Consider the following 20,924-nt stretch of genomic DNA (forward strand, 5'->3'; position numbering starts at 1 on the left):
GGGTGGTTTACCAGTGGGGACAACCAGCGATGGTGTTGGTCTACTTAACTTCTATAATATACCATCCACACCTTCGTTTGTAGGCTGTCTCCAAGACATTACAATTGATTGGAATCACATTACCCTGGAGAACATCTCGTCTGGCTCATCATTAAATGTCAAGGCAGGCTGTGTGAGAAAGGATTGGTGTGAAAGCCAACCTTGTCAAAGCAGAGGACGCTGCATCAACTTGTGGCTGAGTTACCAGTGTGACTGCCACAGGCCCTATAAAGGCCCCAACTGTCTGAGAGGTGAGAGAAAGCTGACTGCTATGGCTGGGAGTGCCGTGCCTCAGAGCAGAGCAGAAACAGCACAAACAGCCACACTGCTTCTGCCTGCTATGAAACATAATGACCCCACAGGACTTTTGCTGCTGGTTGCCCACTGATGAGAAAGAAAAGAAGAGGGCAGTGATTTGCATTAATTAATTTTGAGTGGATTCATAGGACATAAGTTTCACTCATACAGAGAAGTAAAAAAAAAAAACAGATAGCTCCTTTCCAAAGAGGTTTTCATCTTTGTGTTTGCAAAATGCTCTTGCAATTTTACCATTGGTTGCATATCAGAAATGTATGTAAATCTTATTTGAAAGAGAAATAATTCTTTTGAAAAAAGGACCCTTAGACATAAAATTTGTCAGTGCCACATACTAGCATGATATCTTGTGCATAGCAAATTCTCGGTAAATATTCATTTCCTTGCTCTCCTTGCTATGCAATTTACATATGCTCCAAAATCATAATTAAGCATAGGGTTTTTATAAAACACCAATTTTATTCAAAGGTATCTTTTCCAAGGCTGCCCTGGAGAAGACATAATATACTAGGTGTCTTAAGAAAAACAAAGAAAAGAAAATGTGGAAAGTAACAATAGTAGAACTTGGTAGATGCCATAAACTAATTGATCTAATTTCTCTAGTAAACCACAGTTTGAAAAGTATTTCAAAATCCTTAACTTCCAACATTGTTCTAGAGATTGCTGTTGATAGTGATCAATACATACCTGTTTCTTTTTATTATTATTATCATACATTGAAAAAGTCTGAGATGTAATTGTAACAGACTGCTTTGAAGTTCAGCTGTAATTTACCCCAAGATTTTAGAGTAACTTGAAGTAGGACAACATCTGGTAAGTAGTCTTCTCTGCTTTATATGAAGTAAAATTAAAACCAGTCTTAGCCTATACTCTATTCCATGTTCAAATGTCTAAGAATTATTAGAAACTACTCAAGGGTTTCCCCCTGACCACAATATTCATTACAAATCATGGACCTGTTTGACAATGAAGTATGGCATCTACTAGCTATACGTAATATTTTAAGTAGAATGGCAAGTTGTTTTGTGATTTTTTTAAGGAGAAAAGGGAAATTATGCTGAGGCAATGTTCACTTTTGAAGAAAATTTAATTGACCTAAGGCAATATTTTTACTACATATACAAAATAACAAACAGATGCTGACTCATTTTGACTGGCTTCCAGATGCAGTGACCCATAAGGTTAATACTGACCATGGTGATGTTAACTGTCCTAGTAAATAGATTCAAGAGATGCCAGTCCAGTGGGTTCTGGTTTTCTTTATTTTATCCAACTTGGAAAACCATGAACTTTTCAAACCAAGTTCCTGAATTGGTTACCCTTCCCCCGCTTCTCCCAGTTTCCTTATACTCCAACATTATTTGAAACTGTTTAACCCTCATGAAAATGTTTGACTTCAAAAGATCACTTTACAGAGAGAGAGAGAGTTCTGTAAAATCTTTTCTTTCTGAAAATTCTTGGTATAAATTTAAGGAAAGTTATATTTTTCATATCACCTCCTCATTAGAAAATTAAAATATTCTGTATTTTCTGTTATCTAGAAGGAATGTTTCCTGGAGAGTTTACTCCCACTACAAACAATGCTTTTAAGCAGTAATGAGAACATGGAGTCTTTCTGCTACTGTACATGTATATTCAAGAGGAAGGAGACATACTAAAAAGCACAAAGGCAAACTTCAGCCCATTCATGACTTGCACTCATATTTGCCTCAATGTTTTCCAACCATGGTATACGCTGTAATGAACAAGGAGACTGCATAGAGGATTTGGTGGCTGACTAAACACAAAAGACATAGTGATTTCCAATATCTCAAGGTTGATCTTTTTAAAATAATCTAATTTATCCACAGAAAGATTGCTGAAAAGGATTTAACTAAGCTTAGTTTACAGAAGTGTCCATAAGGTTCTCTCAACATATCTTGTGTTGACTGTTTGTAAGAACATGGAGCGTTCCAGATATTACTACTCAGAATAAATGACATCACCTACCTCTTGCTCTCTGGCAAATATTTGACTTACAAAAGCAGTTTGCATGTCTCTTCTCTTCAGCCATATACCTAGATTTTGAGAATTTTATTCTCTTAGAATTATAGTTTCCTAGATATAGAAAAGGCTTCATTCTATGACGGAATTTTTAGCACAATTGTACCTGCCAAATGTAGTGGCTCAAATCTGTGCTTAAACACCTTCAGGAATAGAGAGATCACTCACTCCACCTTGCCAAAAATTGCCCAAAAGTTATTTCCTTATATTGAAATAAAATGATTTGCCTGTAGCTTTCCTTCATTGACCATGTTGCAATTCTGGAAGACATGCAAATGAAAATCTCAACTTGCCTGCTACTTCAGAATACTTAATATCTGAAGAAAGGTATCTTCGGCCATCTAAGCCATCACTTCTATTCGGGCTAAACTTCCTGTTTCTTCTAATGTTTGACATATGACATAGTTTCCCACACTTCATCAGCTGCTTGCAGGTTTTGGAATATATTTGCTGCTTTGTATTCCTTCTAAGATGTGATGTCTGTATGTCCTTGATGATACAGTGACACAGGGCCACAACCTCCCTTATTCTAGAAAATGTGCTTATGTTTTTCAGCTTAATACAACATTGACTTTTTGGCAGCCACACTTCATGATTGCATCACTTTGTATCATTGTCACTCACAATGCCACATAGTCCTGTTTCTCCTACTCTAAAATTATAAAGCACATTTAGATCGAAGTGGCTCTTATTTATTCTTGTTAAATTTCATCTTGTTGTATTCCATCAATCATTAAAGCTTGTCAAAATTGTTTTTCATCTGTATATGTTGTCCCTCTTCATAACATGTCAACCAGTAGTATGAGAATCACCCTTCCAAATCTACAGCCAGGTCATACATGTCTTCAGGTGTTTCTAAAATCATGTAGCAAATCGCACATGCTGACTAGTTGCTTGTGATTTCTGAGGAATAGGATTGCTGAAGAGTCAGGCTTCTGAGAAAAAAAAATAGTCTGCATTTTGGCTTTTAATCCGGATCCACAAAGTGATGCTGAAGGCATCCTGGGATGACCAGCAGGCACCCCGCTACCCCTGAGGTTGAGTGATTCTGGGCATATCTTCAAACCTCAGGGGCTTCAAGGGCCAAATTTTCTTATTAAGCATTTTATCTCATATGAAAGTGCTGCAGTGTATTCAGAGATGTTAACCTCTTCAAAGGGGTTATTTTATCTAACAGTACACTTTTGAAAGCTACCGGTAGTTGCCTGGAGCAGGTGGTCTCCAAATGCAGATTCAAAATGCAATGTTCCTGTAGGAAATCAAGTCAGAGTTCTGAAAATATAGCCTTTTATGCAGAAGATCTTCAAACACAGGTGATTGTCTAAGCAAGTTTTACTATAGTTCAGCTAAACTAAAATGTGTCTTACCTTTGCCCAAACTTCAACTGAGCCATATGATGACATTTAGACATGCTGAAATATGCTCTTTTTGTCTGGTTAGTATTGGGATATAAAATCTTGAGGACAGCAATATCTTGAATAAAGTACTCTTGTCATGTTATCAATGCTTTCTAGATTGCAAAATCAATAGTCAATTTTCAGTCGCCATCTTACTTAATTTCTCAATACCAGTTAACACAATTAAACACTCCCTCCTCCTGAAAACCTATTTTCTCACTAGGCTTATGGTCCACCACTCTGCCTTGGTTCTCCTCTTACCTTACTGGCTACTCCTGCATCATTTCCTTTACCTCCACTTTTCTAATGCCCAAGGGCTTACTTCTTGGACCTCTTGTTTTCTCTCTATATACCCACTCTCTTGGTGATCTCATCCAGTCTTGTGGCTCTAAATATCTAATATGGTTTGGATGTTTGACCCCTCCAAATCTCATGTTGAAAAGTCATTCCCAATTGGGGCCAATGGGAGGTGATATATACTAACAAATCCCACATTATCAGAACATCCTGCCTGAACCTCTGTATCAACTACCCATTAGTCACTTCTGCTTGGAAATCCAAAACGGCATCTCAAATTTAATATGGACTCCCACCTCACCCAAAAAATCTGTTCCTCCAATTTTCTTCCCTATCTCTGCAAATGGAAACTCCATGCTTCCAGTTGCTTAGGCCAAAAACCTTAGAGATGGCTCCAGAAAATTCTGTTGTGTCTACCTTCAAAATATTTTGAAAATCTGACCACTTTTCACCACTTTCACATTACCACTGATCCAAGCCATCATCATTTCTCTCTTGAGTTACTACAGTAATGTAGTATAACATTGGGCTTTTGCTCAAATATCACTTTCTCAGAGAGTTCCTCCCTGATTGTTCTATTTAAAATTACAGTTCCATCCCTCCAAATCTCCCTATTCCCTTTCTCTACCTGACATTTTGTACTAAAGGATTTCTCACCATCTGATATATTATACAGTTTGCTTCCTTATCTGTATCTGGTGTCTTTCCTCCAACTAGAATGTAAGCTTTGTGAGGATGGGAAGTTTTCTTCCTACCATATCACCCATATTTTACAAGGTCAGTTTTTATTGTTATATATCTCAAGAGTTTTCTTGAGGCGATGCACATCAATACCATTGCCACATATGAGCATCAATAACTCCTCTGACTGCAGGAAATGCTGGGTGGGTTTCATACTCAGCTTTGCCCCTACTTCTCTGTTTCCTGTGCCTCTCCTACTCCCAACCAGGACCACAGAAGAAAAGGTCCTTCTTTTTCCTTGCTCAACTGCCCTGCCGCTTATGTGAGATGTCATCCCAAGAGAAGAGTTAATCATCTAATTCTTGATTTATGTTGTCCCAATTTATGTTATTTACAGATTAAAAACCTAAAGTTTAGAAAGGTTATGTAACTAGCCTAAATCACATGTTAATAGCAGACCTGGGACAAATACAGTCCAGGCTCTAATAAATTTCTTTACAAAGAATAGTTATGTTTAATGACATGTTTGCTTCAGCATGCCTCTAAGTAGCAAAGATTATGACTGCCTGCACAGTCCGCTTGCAGAGGTTGCATGAATTCCTCTTGTCTGAAAATTTCTTCCACCAAGTTGGAGTACAGTAGTGTCTGATATACCACCATTAAGGTCCATATTTTAGGGCAACGAAGGGAAGATTCTTTAGTTTATCAGTGCAGAGATCTTTTTGGTTTGTTTTGTGATCAATGGGCCTCAAGTGTAAACGACAAACCAAACGATAGTTATTTTAGGGATAAAGTGTACTCAGAAGTCCAGAAAGAGGCCAAATCATTATTCTATTGAGTAAACCTGTCCTGAACTTTAAAAGTTGTGTATGAGTGTGTGTGTGTGTTTGCATGTGTGTTTGTGAAATGTATAATTCTCATCTTCCATCCCTTCTGTCTTTTGAGCCTTAAGATGTTTCTTTTTCTTTTTTTCTCCTCCTCTATTTTGAAGAGTTTGTGGCAGGCAGATTTGGCCAGGATGACTCCACTGGATATGTTGTCTTTACTCTTGATGAGAGCTATGGAGACACCGTCAGCCTCTCCATGTTTGTCCGAACACTTCAACCATCGGGCTTACTTCTAGCTTTGGAAAACAGCACTTATCAATATATCCGTGTCTGGCTAGAGCACGGCAGACTAGCAATGCTGACTCCAAACTCTCCCAAATTTGTAGTAAAATTTGTTCTTAATGATGGAAATGTCCACTTGATATCTTTGAAAATCAAGCCAAATAAAATTGAACTGTATCAATCTTCACAAAACCTAGGATTTATTTCTGCTTCTACATGGAAAATCCAAAAGGGAGATGTGATCTACATTGGTGGCCTACCTGACAAGCAGGAGACTGAACTTAATGGTGGATTCTTCAAAGGCTGTATCCAAGATGTAAGACTAAACAACCAAAATCTGGAATTCTTTCCAAATTCAACAAATGATGCATCTCTCAATCCAGTTCTTGTCAATGTAACCCAAGGCTGTCCTGGAGACAACAGCTGCAAGGTAATGATTACTCATACAAACTAGGTATATAATATATGTTAAACTTTTATTTTATTAAAAAGATAACTTATTGAAACCATTCTTTCTATATAAAGATGATGTTACTGACCCACCATTATAGAATGATATTTCATCTATATTTTTCCAACAAGACTGTGAAATTTACATTGAGGCATAGAAATGTGGCCTTGATCTTATTGGCATCACGATCCATTTAATTAACCAAAATAACTTCAGCTATAGGCTTCTCTCACCCTCACAAAATCAAATTACTTAAGTATAATAATATTTCAATTCCTAAACTCCTAATGGCTCCCCAGAGGTTTAACTGAATTAACTCTTTTTGGATGATATTGTTAACTCTATTTTAAATGCCCAGCTACTATTGTTTTGAACTTTTATTAAGTCAGCAACAACAAGAGAAATCTGAGAGGTAATTTCCTTCTGGTAGTTGAAATCCTCTGAAATATAATTTCTCAAAGCCCATGCTTTACTTTAAATATTCTATGTACTCTTCTAAGAGCTTCTTAAATACGAGAACTTGTCAGCTCTGCATGACCTTTCAAAGGGAAAAAAGGAAATGCATTTCTATGTGTTGAACATTTGTTGAGCTCCAACTATGGCCCTACACTAAGCTTGGTTCTAAATATACACAAATGAATTCTTGTAACATTGTTATGCAACATTTTCAATGAACTAGGCAGCATTTTACATAGCTTAATCCATTTAGTTCTATTGAAGGACTACAGTGGAAAGCAGGCATTGTTGTCCCAATTTATGTTATTTACAGATAAAGTAACTGAAGTTTAGAAAGGTTATATAATTAGCCTAAATCATATGTTAATAGTAGACCCGGGAAAACACAGTCCATGCTCTAATAAATTTCTTTTTAAATACCTTCATTTTGAATACTTTTTGTGAGCGAGCTTGTGAAAACTCAAATAATAAACTATGTCTGTGATTCAGAGGCAGATCAGTGTGGGAAGGGCAATCACTGAGTTGGGATCCAGAGGACCTAGGTACCAAGTTTCACTGTTTCGCTTCTGTATAGGATCTTGGGCAACTGGAAACACCTTCTTTTTATCATCTGTAAAACCAGGAGTAAGAATCCCTTCCTCAAATGATAATTAGTGCATGTGAAAAGTGTCTGGTAATTTGTAAATTACAGAGGACGCTGCTATACTTGAAAAATCCTCCTTGTGCTATAGATCAATTTTATATCTTTTTTCTCTCTGCCACCACTCTGCTCTTTCAGAAAGCAGTTGGTAATGGCAGTAGTCATTTCATTCTATTTAGTTAACAATGGATATTAAAAGTTTAAAATGTAGAGATGCGGGGAAATTAGCATTTTAAAAATAACAGATACATGGTCTCACCTTCAACATTTTTCTATTTGGTTGCCAGTGCTTTTACACCTTTGATTTATTTTCTGCTCAGTCCAACCCCTGTCGCAATGGAGGTGTTTGCCATTCCCTGTGGGATGACTTCTCCTGTTCCTGTCCTGCCCACACGAGTGGGAAAGCCTGTGAGGAGGTTCAGTGGTGTGGATTCAGCCCGTGTCCTCACGAAGCCCAGTGCCAGCCGGTGCTTCAAGGATTTGAATGTACGTAGAGTTCAAACCTATCATCTCGCCAGTTAAATTGGGACATTTGAGTTGTTCCGAGAGCAAACACAGAAAAAGAGTATAGACAAAGTCAGCTTATTAAATTAATCTATGGTTGTTTCCCCTATGTGAGTAGGCTAATGAACCTGACTGGCCTCTTGCCTCATCCTGCCTTTGGTGGGTGTCTGGATAGGAAATGGAGGTCACAGCAACACTAAACCTAGATGCTTAATCATTTAAAGCTGATTTCCTAAAGAAGAATTAACAAGGTAATATTTGACTTTCCTTCCCTCATTACTGGGAACACAGAATAAATATGTACGTGTTACACATTGTCATTTATTAACTATGAGGCCTCAGGCAATTCATGTGATCTCCATCATCGAAAGCTTCCTCACCTGTAAAACAGAGAGAACAATTTCTACTTTTTTGGTTTCTTTGTGATGATTCTGTGACCTTATGTGTAAATAAACATGTTAGGCACTCAATGTTTGCTATGAGACTTTCCCTCATTGTGAAAGGTTTTCCTGTCTATCTTCTGCATTACAAAACACACGTTTCCAAATGTTAGCAATGAATACTATACAGTATTCACAATTTTGACATATCCACCCACTAACTATACTGTTATTTATATTCTGTCTTCTCACCTACTTCAAATAATGCACAGTCCAGTCTATAGCCAACCCTCTATGTTTGCACTGAATTCTAATTTCTTCCCCTTATTCAAAGATTGTGCTCCTAAAATTTTCTCTCACACACCAGTATCAATTTTTCCATCACTACAAAAAATTTCCTTTGACACTCCCTCACTCCTGTTCCTACCAGCTACCATCCCACTTCTCTGCCTTAAAGAATAGGGAGAAGAAAAACCCTCTAACGTGTTGTCCGCAATATGCTGCCAACCTTATCACTCCATTCTCCCTTTTACACCATACAGTCAGGCCCACACACCACCACCTCCCTCCTGAACTCTGTTAACCCAGAGATTCACAGGTCACCTTTGTCACTTCATTCAGGTTTCTATATAAACATCCTCCAACTTGGCTTTGTTTTTATTAATATCTCTTATTGTTCCTTGATATTTTGTTACATGTGCATTGATATATTTGTCTATGATCTCTTTCATCATGAGAATATAAGTTTCACAAGGCAAGAAAATTTTCTATGTTGTTTCTTGCTAGTAAATATTTGTTAAATAAATTGATATTATTTTCTTCAAATTTGCTTAATATTTTCTCTTAACTACTGTGGACATTAAGTACATTATATACTTACTATAAAAAAAAAAAAAATACGTGCAGGATGCTGGATGCACACCTATAATCCCAGCACTTTAGGAGGCAGAAGTGGGAGGATTGCTTGAGCCCAAGAATTTGAGTCTGCAGTAAACCAGGATCACACCACTGCACTCCAGCCTGGGCAATAAAACAAGACCCTGTCTCAAAAAATAATAATAATAAAAATAAAAATACTGCACTAATATAATGGAATGGAACTAGAGGATAGTTTGGCTTAAGGTCAGTAGCAAAGACATACTATCTAGACTGGGCCCCCAAGTAACTGAGAAAAAGAGAAAAATGTATTTACTTTTATGTTTCTATACTTCAAAATCATATTATTTAGAAGACCTGTGTGAAATACATTACACTGTATGTACACTTGGGGAAGTTTTCTAGAAAAATATGTGTACTTTTATGTTTCATATTTAAGAAATATGTACTACACATGTATAGAAAACATGATGACTTGGCATAAAGAATGTAAATTGGTTTTTAATGAGGCACAAAATTTTAAATGATACTTTTCATTATTCTACTTCTTCAATTATTCTAAAATAATTTATTAATTATTAGTTTTACTGTTGATCTTTTGATAGAAATACTAAAGTTGTTAGTCTCAGCTGTGTTCTACCTGATGTCTGAATCGTTTTGAATATTTTCACAGGAAAAAGGAATAGAATTTCTAAAAACAGTAGCAGCCCCAAAACAACAGCCCTGATTCACACTGCTCTGCAATCTACACATCAAGCTATTTAGGAGCTGGACAAATGTGTCAGAAAGAAGTGAAGTGAACCTTTACTGCTACAACATTGCAGATAGCAAAACAGTAGTAAGTCCGGCTCTGACACACCCAAAAAGTCCCAGTAGCATTTTTAAAGTATAGCTTAACTTAGTGAAGAGAGAAAACATAAATAAATAGGAGGTGTACAACAGGAATTATAAATCAATTTTCTAATTGACAGCTATTAACCCAGAATTCACTTTTACTACTCTGTGTAATTTTAATTTTATGTGATCTTATGACCCTATTATATTTTCTTTCCAAGGAAAATATATTGAAAAGATTAAGTCTAATGGAACAAGATACTCTTGAGAGTACAGCTGATACATTACCCTGAGTTTGCCTTTAGGACTTTAATCATCTCTATCTCCGTGTCCTACCAAGATTTAAACATTTACAACTCACCTTAATTATAGGTGTGTTTATTATGGCAAAGTTCCCCAAAGAAAAGGCGAAGTACAAAAGTGGTTATGTATATCGTGGTTTTTACCCAGATCAGAAGACATGATTTCAATGTGCTCAGCAGAGTTAATAAATATATTTATATAGCATTATAGACCATAGTCTTCATTTCAGAGTTGGAGAATTAATGAGATTTTTTTCATTTTAACATTTACTTAAAAACATATAATGAAACACTTGTTGCTCTTTTTTTCCCTAAATTACCAACTCCAAACCTGGTTGAAAACACACACACACACACACACACACACACACACACAGAGTAAAAAACAATAAGATCCAGGGAATTGACTTACTTAAGTCAAATAATACACTTGAATGATACACTGAAATTTTCTCCTGCCGTGATTTCTAATCATTATCTCACTTTTCAGGATACAGGATGAAGTTATTTTCATAGAGTATTCATTTAATTATGTTTGCTGAGCACCTACTATACATCAGGGACACACAGGCATAGGCATAGGGATTTAGTGATAACCTAGACAGAGAAGATCCTTGGTTTCATAAAGCTTATGTCCTAGTGCAGAAAGACAGTCAAGGAACAAGTAAACAAATAAACATAATTTTAAGTGGAATGGGAACCATGAAGAAAATTAAGCATAGACAGTGAATGCAGGGAGGCAGTTTTTTTTAACTCGGATAGTCAGGGAAAGCTTCTCAGAGGAGGCGACATTTGAGGAGATATTAACACAAAGAAGAGCCAAGTATAAGAAGATCTGGGGAAATAGTATTCCAGGTATAAGTAACAGCAAGCGTAGAAGGCCTGCTTTGGGAACAAGCTTGGTGTATCTTCATTGAATAGCGAAAAACTGTGGCTGGGTCATGTTAATGAAGAAGGGAGTGGTGGGAATTGGAATTGGACAGTTAATCAGAAGTCAGATCATGTAGATGCTTTTTTTTAACATGGCAAAATTTTGTCATGAATTTTTTTTTTAAAAGAGAGACAGAGTCTTACGTTGCCCAGGATGGTCTCAAACTGCTGACTTCAAGCTATCTACCCTCCTCAGCCTCCCAGATAGCTGAGATTACACCCACAACTGGCTCAGATCATGTACACTCTTGTAGTTATGTTTAGAATTTAGGATTTCTTTTTAGATGTGATGCTAACTAATGGAGCTTGACTAAGGAGTGGTTGTTATATTGATCTGCAGAGCAGCAGAAGCAGGGACACTAAGAAGTAGTTAGTCTTAATGAAAGATGATGGTGGTTGGGTGTAGCACCTGATAATGTAATCATACTGTTTTCAGGTCATTTGCTACTGAAAAGTGTGATACAATAAGAATAGATAATTGGCCACTGCATTGAGTAACGTAGAGGTCATTCATTGTAACCATGAACGAGGTTTTAGTGAAGTGACTGGTACAAAAGCTTGAGTGGCATATATAAAAGAGAAAATGAGGAATGATAAAGTGAGACAATGGGGATATAAAACTATTAGAAGTTTTGCTGGTAAAGAAAATCGACAAAAAAGCAGCAGGATTGGGGGATGTCAGGGTACTGTTTTGTATGTATTTTTGTTTTTTAAGATTAAAGCAATTGCACATATTTGTATATCAATGGGAAACAGCAAAATGGAAGAGGAAATGATGATGAAGGAAAGAAAAAGATTGCATAGAGGAATAATATGTTTAAAAGGTGAAAATCAGTAGGACCCAGGGCATAACTGGTAGAGTTGACATTGGTGGGAATACAGACAGTACATCTATTACAGCAGGATACAATACAGTGTGGATCCAAATAATATTGGGCTTACAGATTTGATGGATATCTGAGGTAGCTCTGTTTTCTCAAGAAAATATTATGTGAGATCATAAGCTGAGATAGAATTCTGTATTTTAAGAGAGAGAACAAGTTGCTCCCTAATCATCTTGTAGTATGGGGAAAAAAGTTTGTAATAGAGAAATGCAATAGGATTGCCCAAAGTGCTGTGCTCACATATAGTGGGAGAGCAATTGATATGGTTGTATATGAAAGTACTTGGGTATAGATACAGAATTTGCAGCTTGTTAAATAACTGGAGTTTTACCAGGTAAATAAATCAGTCATTTGAAATGCGACTTTTAACTGCCTACTCTTCAGCTTAATCAGAAGCCAGACTCCGCGGTTAATTTTCTGTGTCACCAAGCTAGATTTACGATTTCTTTTGGCTCAATTTATTTATGTGTAAAATGAATTATCAGTGCTTTATTTGTGGGAGCAAATGCAAAATAAAAATTGGCATGCATTAGGATTTCACTGGAAAAGAAATGTGTAGTTTTAGTTTTGGTATCAAACCATCCAGGTTTGACATTCTGGCTTTGTTATTTATTAATTACATGACCATGAACAAAATTACTTAAATTCTGTGAGTCTCAACTTCTTCTTCCATAAAATGGGGTTAATAATAATACCTGTATTCAAAAGTTTGATATTAGGAATAATATAAAAGCAACTAGCACAGTATGTAACATGTATCAGATAGTCAATGTGCAATGTTATTAACACGATGATCATTACTATTAATAAAGGTAATTAAGCAAACTATAGATTTAATAAAGTTGCTGATTATTATCACCTTGTCTCATTAGGTATTGCAAATGCTGTTTTTAATGGACAAAGCAGTCAAATATTATTCAGAAGCAATGGGAATATTACCAGAGAACTCACCAATATCACATTTGGTTTCAGAACAAGGGATGCAAATATAATAATATTGCATGCAGAAAAAGAACCTGAATTTCTTAATATTAGCATTCAAGATTCCAGATTATTCTTTCAATTGCAAAGTGGCAACAGCTTTTATATGCTAAGTCTGACAAGTTTGCAGTCAGTGAATGATGGCATGTGGCATGAAGTGACTCTTTCCATGACAGACCCACTGTCCCAGACCTCCAGGTGGCAAATGGAAGTGGACAACCAAACACCATTTGTGACCAGCACAATTGCTACCGGAAGCCTCAACTTTTTGAAGGATAATACAGATATTTATGTGGGTGATGGAGCTATTGACAACATAAAGGGCCTGCAAGGGTGTCTAAGTACAATAGAAATCGGAGGCATTTATCTCTCTTACTTTGAAAATGTTGATGGTTTCACTAATAAACCTCAGGAAGAGCGATTTCTCAAAATCTCTACCAATTCAGTGGTCACTGGGTGTTTGCAATTAAGTGTCTGCAACTCCAACCCCTGCTTGCATGGAGGAAACTGTGAAGACATCTATAGCTCTTATCATTGCTCCTGTCCCTTGGGGTGGTCAGGGAAACACTGTGAACTCAACATTGATGAATGCTTCTCAAATCCCTGTATCCATGGCAACTGCTCTGACAGAGTTGCAGCCTACCACTGCACATGTGAGCCTGGATACACTGGTGTGAACTGTGAAGTGGATATAGACAACTGCCAGAATCACCAGTGTGCAAATGGAGCCACCTGCATTAGTGATACTAATGGCTATTCTTGCCTCTGTTTTGGAAATTTTACAGGAAAATTTTGCAGGTGAGCATAAAGTCCATATGAAGCTTGGTCTTTGAAGCTGTACTCTGCATCACTGTTCTTGTCAAATTGGAATGCTATCTCCTCGAGGTATACATATATACTGTGCTGAACAGGGCTAACACTGGTCACTTCCATCACAACTTGGTCATGTTAAGACAGGATCTCACGTACTAGGATATTCTACAAGTCAGAAAGGTAGTGTTTAAGTCAGACTTTCAGCAAAATATTTTCTCAGTCATCTGTGTGAAAATGTGTCTCATGAACTGTAGCCCCAGGGTCTGACAGCTTCAAGGCCTTGGGAAACAAATACATTTACAATAAATGCAAAAGCTGAAATGTAGTATTGTTAGGGAAGGCGTGACTTCTATTGTTAAAATAATGCCCTGGGCTATTTCAGGCAGGTAAATACTATAAAATCCCGAAAAGAGTACATTAAAGTATACAACTGACCCTTGAGCAATGCCGGGGGTAGAGGTGCCGACGTGCAGTTGAAAATTCACATTTAACTTTTAGCTCTCCCGAAACGTAACTATCAGCCTGGTTGACCAGAATCCTTAACAATAACACAGTCAATTAACACATATTTTGTGTGTCATATTCTTCTGTCTTCTTACCATAAAGCAAGCTAGAGAAAATAAAGTGTTATTAAGAAAATCATAGGAAAGAGAAAACATATTTACTATTCATTAGCGGAAATTGATGGTCAAAGATCTTTATCCTCATTGTCTTCATGTTGATTAGGATGAAGAGGAAGAGAAGGAGTTGGTCTTACTGTCTCAGTGGTGGCAGAGGTGAAAGAAAATCCACGTATAAGTGAATTCACACCATTCAAACATGTGTTGTTCAAGGGTCAACTGTAATTTCAAAACAGTGGTATTATAATTCTCAAATATAAAATAAACATGTTTCAATTATTTTGTCATTAATTATCGAGGAAACTAGTAAGATATAAAAACTAATTCGAAGGACAAACTAAAGAATATGTATATGTATATATACAAACAAAAATGAGTGAATGAATTTACTAATAAATACAAAGCTGTTTAATATCCCATAGGGCAAGAAAACTAGTATTTGAAGTCATCTTTTCTATAGTGTGATAATCAGTTGTATGGCTCACTACAGATAAATGGATTTGCATTTTGATAAACAAGATTTTCATATTAATGTTGTTTTTTACAACTTACAGAATTGTAATATAGCTTAGCAAAGAAAATATAAGGCGCAGACCATTGCAAAAGTGGATAATCCTAGATAGTCCTTTATATAAACCCAGTACTGCATTGAAAGAATACGCAGTGATATTCTTTGCCCATTTCAAAGTATTTCACATTTTTCTACAACTACAAAAGCAGTATTTTAGTTCTTGTAACCACCTCCATTTCAGGCTATATAAACAGAGATAAGAAAGAGTATTTTTCTTCTAAGTCACATTGCTTCAGTATTTCCATGTAAGAAGTTATTATTGTTTTTACAACTTACACCGCTTTAAATTTACTAAATAATTGAGTCATTATGGGGAGGTGAGAGGGTTATTATTAACAAGTAATACATTCCAGAACTTCGGCAAGAACACCTGGAATGGGTTGGCAGCCTGTAGACATTACACTAATTCAGAGGTGGTACCTTAATTGCATGAATCTCCTGGCAAACATAACATGTAGGCATGCCTATACGAAGTTGTACATCTCTCCCTAACAGTTACTGTTGTTCTGAGCCTGAGAAAGCAAGGCACCGTTATAGGTGCTAAGTGTTCCCAACAGTTATCCTGCCTGTTTAAAAGCAAGAAGAATTCAGGATCAAATTCAGTACATTTCACTGTGAATTTTGACGAGTAAAATAAACACATAGACCCTAGTAAGTAGTACTCTAGAATTCTTTCTGCCTAATTCATCAAAGTCAAGTTCTGAAAGACGAAAGCCCTCAAAAGTACCTTCTAATGAGATTCAGGAATTGTTTATTAAAACCAAGATGTATACAAAGCTTCATATTTGCATTGCTAATTGACCTCTTTCAAAGCTGGTTGACATTTTTTACTCTTTTGAAAAGTCTTTATGATATCTTCTTTTTAAAGTAGAATTGATTAGCTCTTGTGGGAAGAGACATACTTAGCATCATATAAGCTAGTCTACCCACATTAGCTGCAGCACACACAACAGGAGCAAAATTCAATTCATTTTACACTTCCTGAATATTTATTAGTTATCTGATGCCATGCACATACACAGTGGGTCAAAGGGCCTAAGCAACACTATTAAATTCTTTTTAAACATCAGTCCCTTCACACTACTAGATTTTGTCTTACAGTGAAGTTCTGCTTAACTTCTAACACTTGTTCCGCCTTTTATAAAGATTCTTTAACATGTAAAGCTTTGTTGCCATACCAGAGAGCCACACTCTGAATTCACATGCAGTTACCATCGTGTGCTATATACAAAGCTCCTGGACAGCATTTGGCTTGCATTCTTCGAAGCTATGAATTATTACATAGGGAGCAGCAAGTCTTGGCAGGGCAACTGGAGTTCAGCTCTGAAAGCCAATAGAGAAATCACATGAGTGCTTGGGTACTAGAGTGCTGTCCTTGCTTTCCTGGCCTTTGTAGAGATGCAATTTTCTTACGGCCTTTATTGATTTATTAGCAAAGCAGCAGCAAATCTAGTTATAGCAAGTTCTTTTCCAACCCAAAATTTATTGCCACCCCATGGCATAGATCTTATCTCACAAATGAAAACTGTGTAGAAATGGAAGATGTATAGCCATGCTTGTCATAGTACCCTCCAGCAGGAGCTTTTTACTGGAGAAAGCAATTCTTGTATAATGCAGCACAATTAAGCATTTGTAGCTCCTCCAGCCTGAGTACTTAATTAGCTTGGCACTGACTACATACATGAATTTATCAAAAAAGTTTTCTTGAATGAGATGAACAAGATGAACAGCTGTGGCTGTTGCTTTTATCTCTCCAGACAGAGCAGATTACCCTCAACAGTCTGTGGGAATGAGGAGACAAATCTCACTTGCTACAATGGAGGCAACTGCACAGAGTTCCAGGCTGAATTAAAATGTATGTGCCGGCCAGGTTTTACTGGAGAACGGTGAGTCACATTAGAGCTTCCTGGAAGAGAACTCTGGGATAAGAATGATGGGATTACTCAAAGTTCATTTTCTCCTCTAATTTTTTATCTCAGTTCCCATAGGAAAATCTATGCTGAAATAGAGGTTCACACAGAGTGAAACAATAAAAAAGAAGAAAAACTACAATTTAGGTCAAAGGAGAGAACATTTTATTAGACAAAACTTCAAATAGGGAAAATGTTTTTTAAAAAATGTATAATGTGCTATTTTTCTTTCTTATAAGTACTTCTGAATTCATGTCTCTTTTTTTGTTACTAACTCTAATACGTGATGCAAATATGGTTGCTGTAGAAGTAAGATAAATTACAACTAAAAGATTGCCTCATAGAATTGCCTACAACCCAAAAGTATATACCTTATCCATATGATTCTACTTTTCCCAAAAAAATTCTTCAACACTTCACCTCATACAGGAATTCTTAAAATGGAGTTGGTCAATGGCTTCAGGCAATCTGTGACCTGCTGAAAATACAGGGAAATTAGAATATGTATTTGAGTGGCTAGGGGTAAGTTCAGGGGTAGAAAGAATGCATACTGAATAGTTTTTATCAGCTGCTCCAAGGGATTTATGTCCCCAAAACAGTTATGAACCAGGGCTCTATAAAATACAGATACTATATAAGCAGATAATAAATAGTTAACCTGTGCCACGCACCTTACAAATACCATCTCTAATTCTTATAGCTCTGTAAGGAAGGTTTTATAATTTTTATTTTGCATATGTGTAAACTGAGGCTGAGAGGTTAAGTGATGTATGAAGGACCTATCCACATGTATGCTGCAGTAAGGTTGAGCTGCCTTCAAAGCCTCTGCTCTTCTATTTGATGTGCCAGCATAACTGTGTGAATAAATCTTTGCTCACCACATTTTTTTTTTTTAACGAGAAAGATGTTCTTCCATCTCGTGTGTCACCTAGGGTAAGACACAGTGGTCTCTGATCAAACTTCCTACATTTAAAAAAATCAAATAAACTAAGCTCAGACATATTTGACAAAGATATTTTGACTGAATCAATATTTCCCATAAGCATAGTTAATAAAATAATGGATATATGAGTGCTCTCTGGCAAGTGCCCTTTGGATTCACTTGAATTTTCTGTTTTTAAGCTGGCCTCTTTTGCATCACAAAGATACAGATCTTTTGCCACTTTTACAAAACAGCGGGGAGTCTAGGGTACACCTGAATTTTACCCTTCCAACGTTCTCTTTTATTTGCAGCCTGCCTTCTGTGGTTGGTTCTATGTGGTACAGACATTCCAAGTCTGTATGTGCATGGAAGGAGATAGCCTTGAATCACATTCTGCTTTCTGTTGCACCAATTTTGGTTCTGCAACTTATTAACTGAGACCATTCAGTTGTATTCCAATTCCATGTATCTTTCAAAATATTGCAAATATTTTCTTGTCATTAATTCTGAGTAATTCAACTATTGTCAAGTGCGGGTTGCTTCCTGGTTGAACATCACAGTTTCTGCCTAATGGCACAGTGCATAGAACTCATCCAAAACCTTGGATTATTTTTCTCTGCCACTCACGCATTGTTTCCATTTACAACAAACATTTCAGTGTCCTCTGATATTTATTAGTTTACAAAATTTATATTTGGCATTTAAATTCAAATATATTTGAAACATAGAAAGAAAAGAAAGCTTAGAGTTTTCCTTATTTTCCCAGGAGACTTTTCTACTGGAAAAACTTACGTGATGCTAGATATTTCTAAAACATTGAACCTGTGTTCAGTAGATTCTATGCTTTCAAAGTCCTTCACCATCATTACTTAATTGACTGGATGTTAGTAGATTTATTTTTGCTTTCCATGCATTAATTAACCTCTAATAAAAACGACAATGATGCTGACAATACATGTGTATCTATTGTTGACTGTTTAGTTCAACAGAAAAATAGGTGAGAAAGTGATGGAGTAGTTAGAGGAAAATAGAAAATTGTGGGCTATCTCCCATGGCCTAGGGAAATGTGACTTCTGTTGCATCCAAGGATATTGAAAAGCTATCCTCAAATAAATTGGCTTCTCTCCTGCCTTGATTAAACCTCCAAATTAGTGTCATCCTGACAGGTTTTGAATGATGGATGATGTGAACACTCTGGCCCACCCAAGACCGAGAATGCTTGGCAGGCTTCTGAGAGTTGTCAAGTTTTGCTCAGATCTAATCAGAGAAGTCTCCCTCCAGTCCAGAAGCATAAGCCAAAAAAGGAAAACAAAATGTCTCAGCTATGCTTGGTATCCAACGGGATAAGGAGGTGTTTTTCTTGGAAGAAATCTTTGTTTTCCTTTATACCTTGGGCTGGCCTTGCCCCACTACCTCATCCCCTTTCATTTTGAGCCTAGTGATTAGTCTCTGGCCCATACGTGCAAGTTTTACATTTTGGAAGGTGAAGGAAAGAATAAGGGAAAATTAAAAATTGTTTACAACAAATTTCAACATTATAAGCTGCACTGTAGAGATCTTGGAGCTAAGATTTTATACAAATTTTCAAAAGTAAAATAGCCGCTTTAGTTACTGTTCTGTCCCAAGGTCTTAGCAGAGTGTTTGTCACATAGTATATGTTAAATAAATGTCCACTGAGTGACTGAATACATGATTGGTGGCTTAATCCATGAATATACAGAAAAACAAATTCTTGGTGGAAAATTAGGTTAAAAAATGACAACGTCCCAGGAAGAAGAAAACTTCAATTTACCTGAGAATTGATGTCACTTGTCTTGGAAAATTTGGCTTTTGAAAGTCATTCTACCTCAACATTTCAGAAATTATGCTTGGCTGTTGGAATGCAGATTTATTAGCAAGTACAATCTTCTAATTATCAAATTTTGCTTTTGTTAGAAAAAAAGGATTTCCACGGAAAATAGTTCAAAATCTCTCAGAATAAACCCCCTCCTCCTCCTTCTCCTCCTCCTCCTCTTCCTCCTCCTTCATTTTCTTCTTCTGTTTTTGTTGTTGTTGTTGTTGTTTCGTTTCTCTTTGGTGGGCTTTTCTCTTAGCCTGAGAGCTCTGATGCTTGAGGATCCTGATAGCCTGAATGTAGGCTTGCCCTGCAGACTCCAGATGACAAAATACAGCCTCTCTCCTTGTGCCCCTAATAAAGTGAACATTTATATAAGGTGACAACCCCACTAATGCTCTTGAGCGTGACACTGGTGTATGCATGGCCCACTTTTCTCTTGGTTTCTAAATATTTGCATCTATTTTCTCATTCTAATTAATTCCGTGTGTATATGTATACATATGTGTACAAACTATTTCCATTAAACCCCAAATGTGTTAAAGAAATTTTAAGAAACATCTCCGACATTATCAAGTATATATAAAGTACATGTGGATGGGTAGATAAGACTATGTTGTTCCAGATAGACAAGGCAAACTTTTCTTCCCATTTCACAACCAACGTATTCAACAGGGACCTGGGTTTCTGTTGTTCTGTTTATTTTGAAGGTGTGAAAAGGACATTGATGAGTGTGCCTCTGATCCGTGTGTCAATGGAGGACTGTGCCAGGACTTACTCAACAAATTCCAGTGCCTCTGTGATGTTGCCTTTGCTGGCGAGCGCTGCGAGGTGGACGTAAGCGACCTCTCCTTTTATGTCTCTCTCTTATTCTGGCAGAATCTTTTTCAGCTTCTTTCTTACCTCATTTTGCGCATGAATGACGAGCCAGTTGTTGAGTGGGGTGAACAGGAAGATTATTAACATATATTTGAACATTCCCAAATAAAAACAAGCCATTGAATTTCAAAAAATGCCTTGATTAGTTTTAGATCTCTGGGGAAAACATGGAAATAAAACTATCTCAATAATTACAATAAATTCAAGGCTTATTTTAAACATATCGGAAGTACTTTGTCTGTATGAGAACACTTGG

General features: G+C 36.7%; 1 protein-coding gene across 1 annotated transcript in view; it reads left to right on the forward strand.

Moving 5' to 3' along the window:
* CRB1 (crumbs cell polarity complex component 1) overlaps positions 1-20,924 on the forward strand; it is a 164,628-nt gene that overhangs the window by 108,573 nt on the left and 35,131 nt on the right. The window contains 6 exon segments of the mRNA XM_017864633.1: positions 1-290; positions 5,764-6,311; positions 7,749-7,914; positions 13,011-13,917; positions 16,881-17,009; positions 20,500-20,626. Coding sequence (XP_017720122.1) covers positions 1-290; positions 5,764-6,311; positions 7,749-7,914; positions 13,011-13,917; positions 16,881-17,009; positions 20,500-20,626 — 2,167 coding nt within the window.

This window comes from Rhinopithecus bieti, unplaced genomic scaffold (genome assembly GCF_001698545.2).
Source record: "Rhinopithecus bieti isolate Rb0 unplaced genomic scaffold, ASM169854v2 scaffold_74548, whole genome shotgun sequence".
Taxonomy (NCBI): Eukaryota; Metazoa; Chordata; class Mammalia; order Primates; family Cercopithecidae; genus Rhinopithecus; species Rhinopithecus bieti.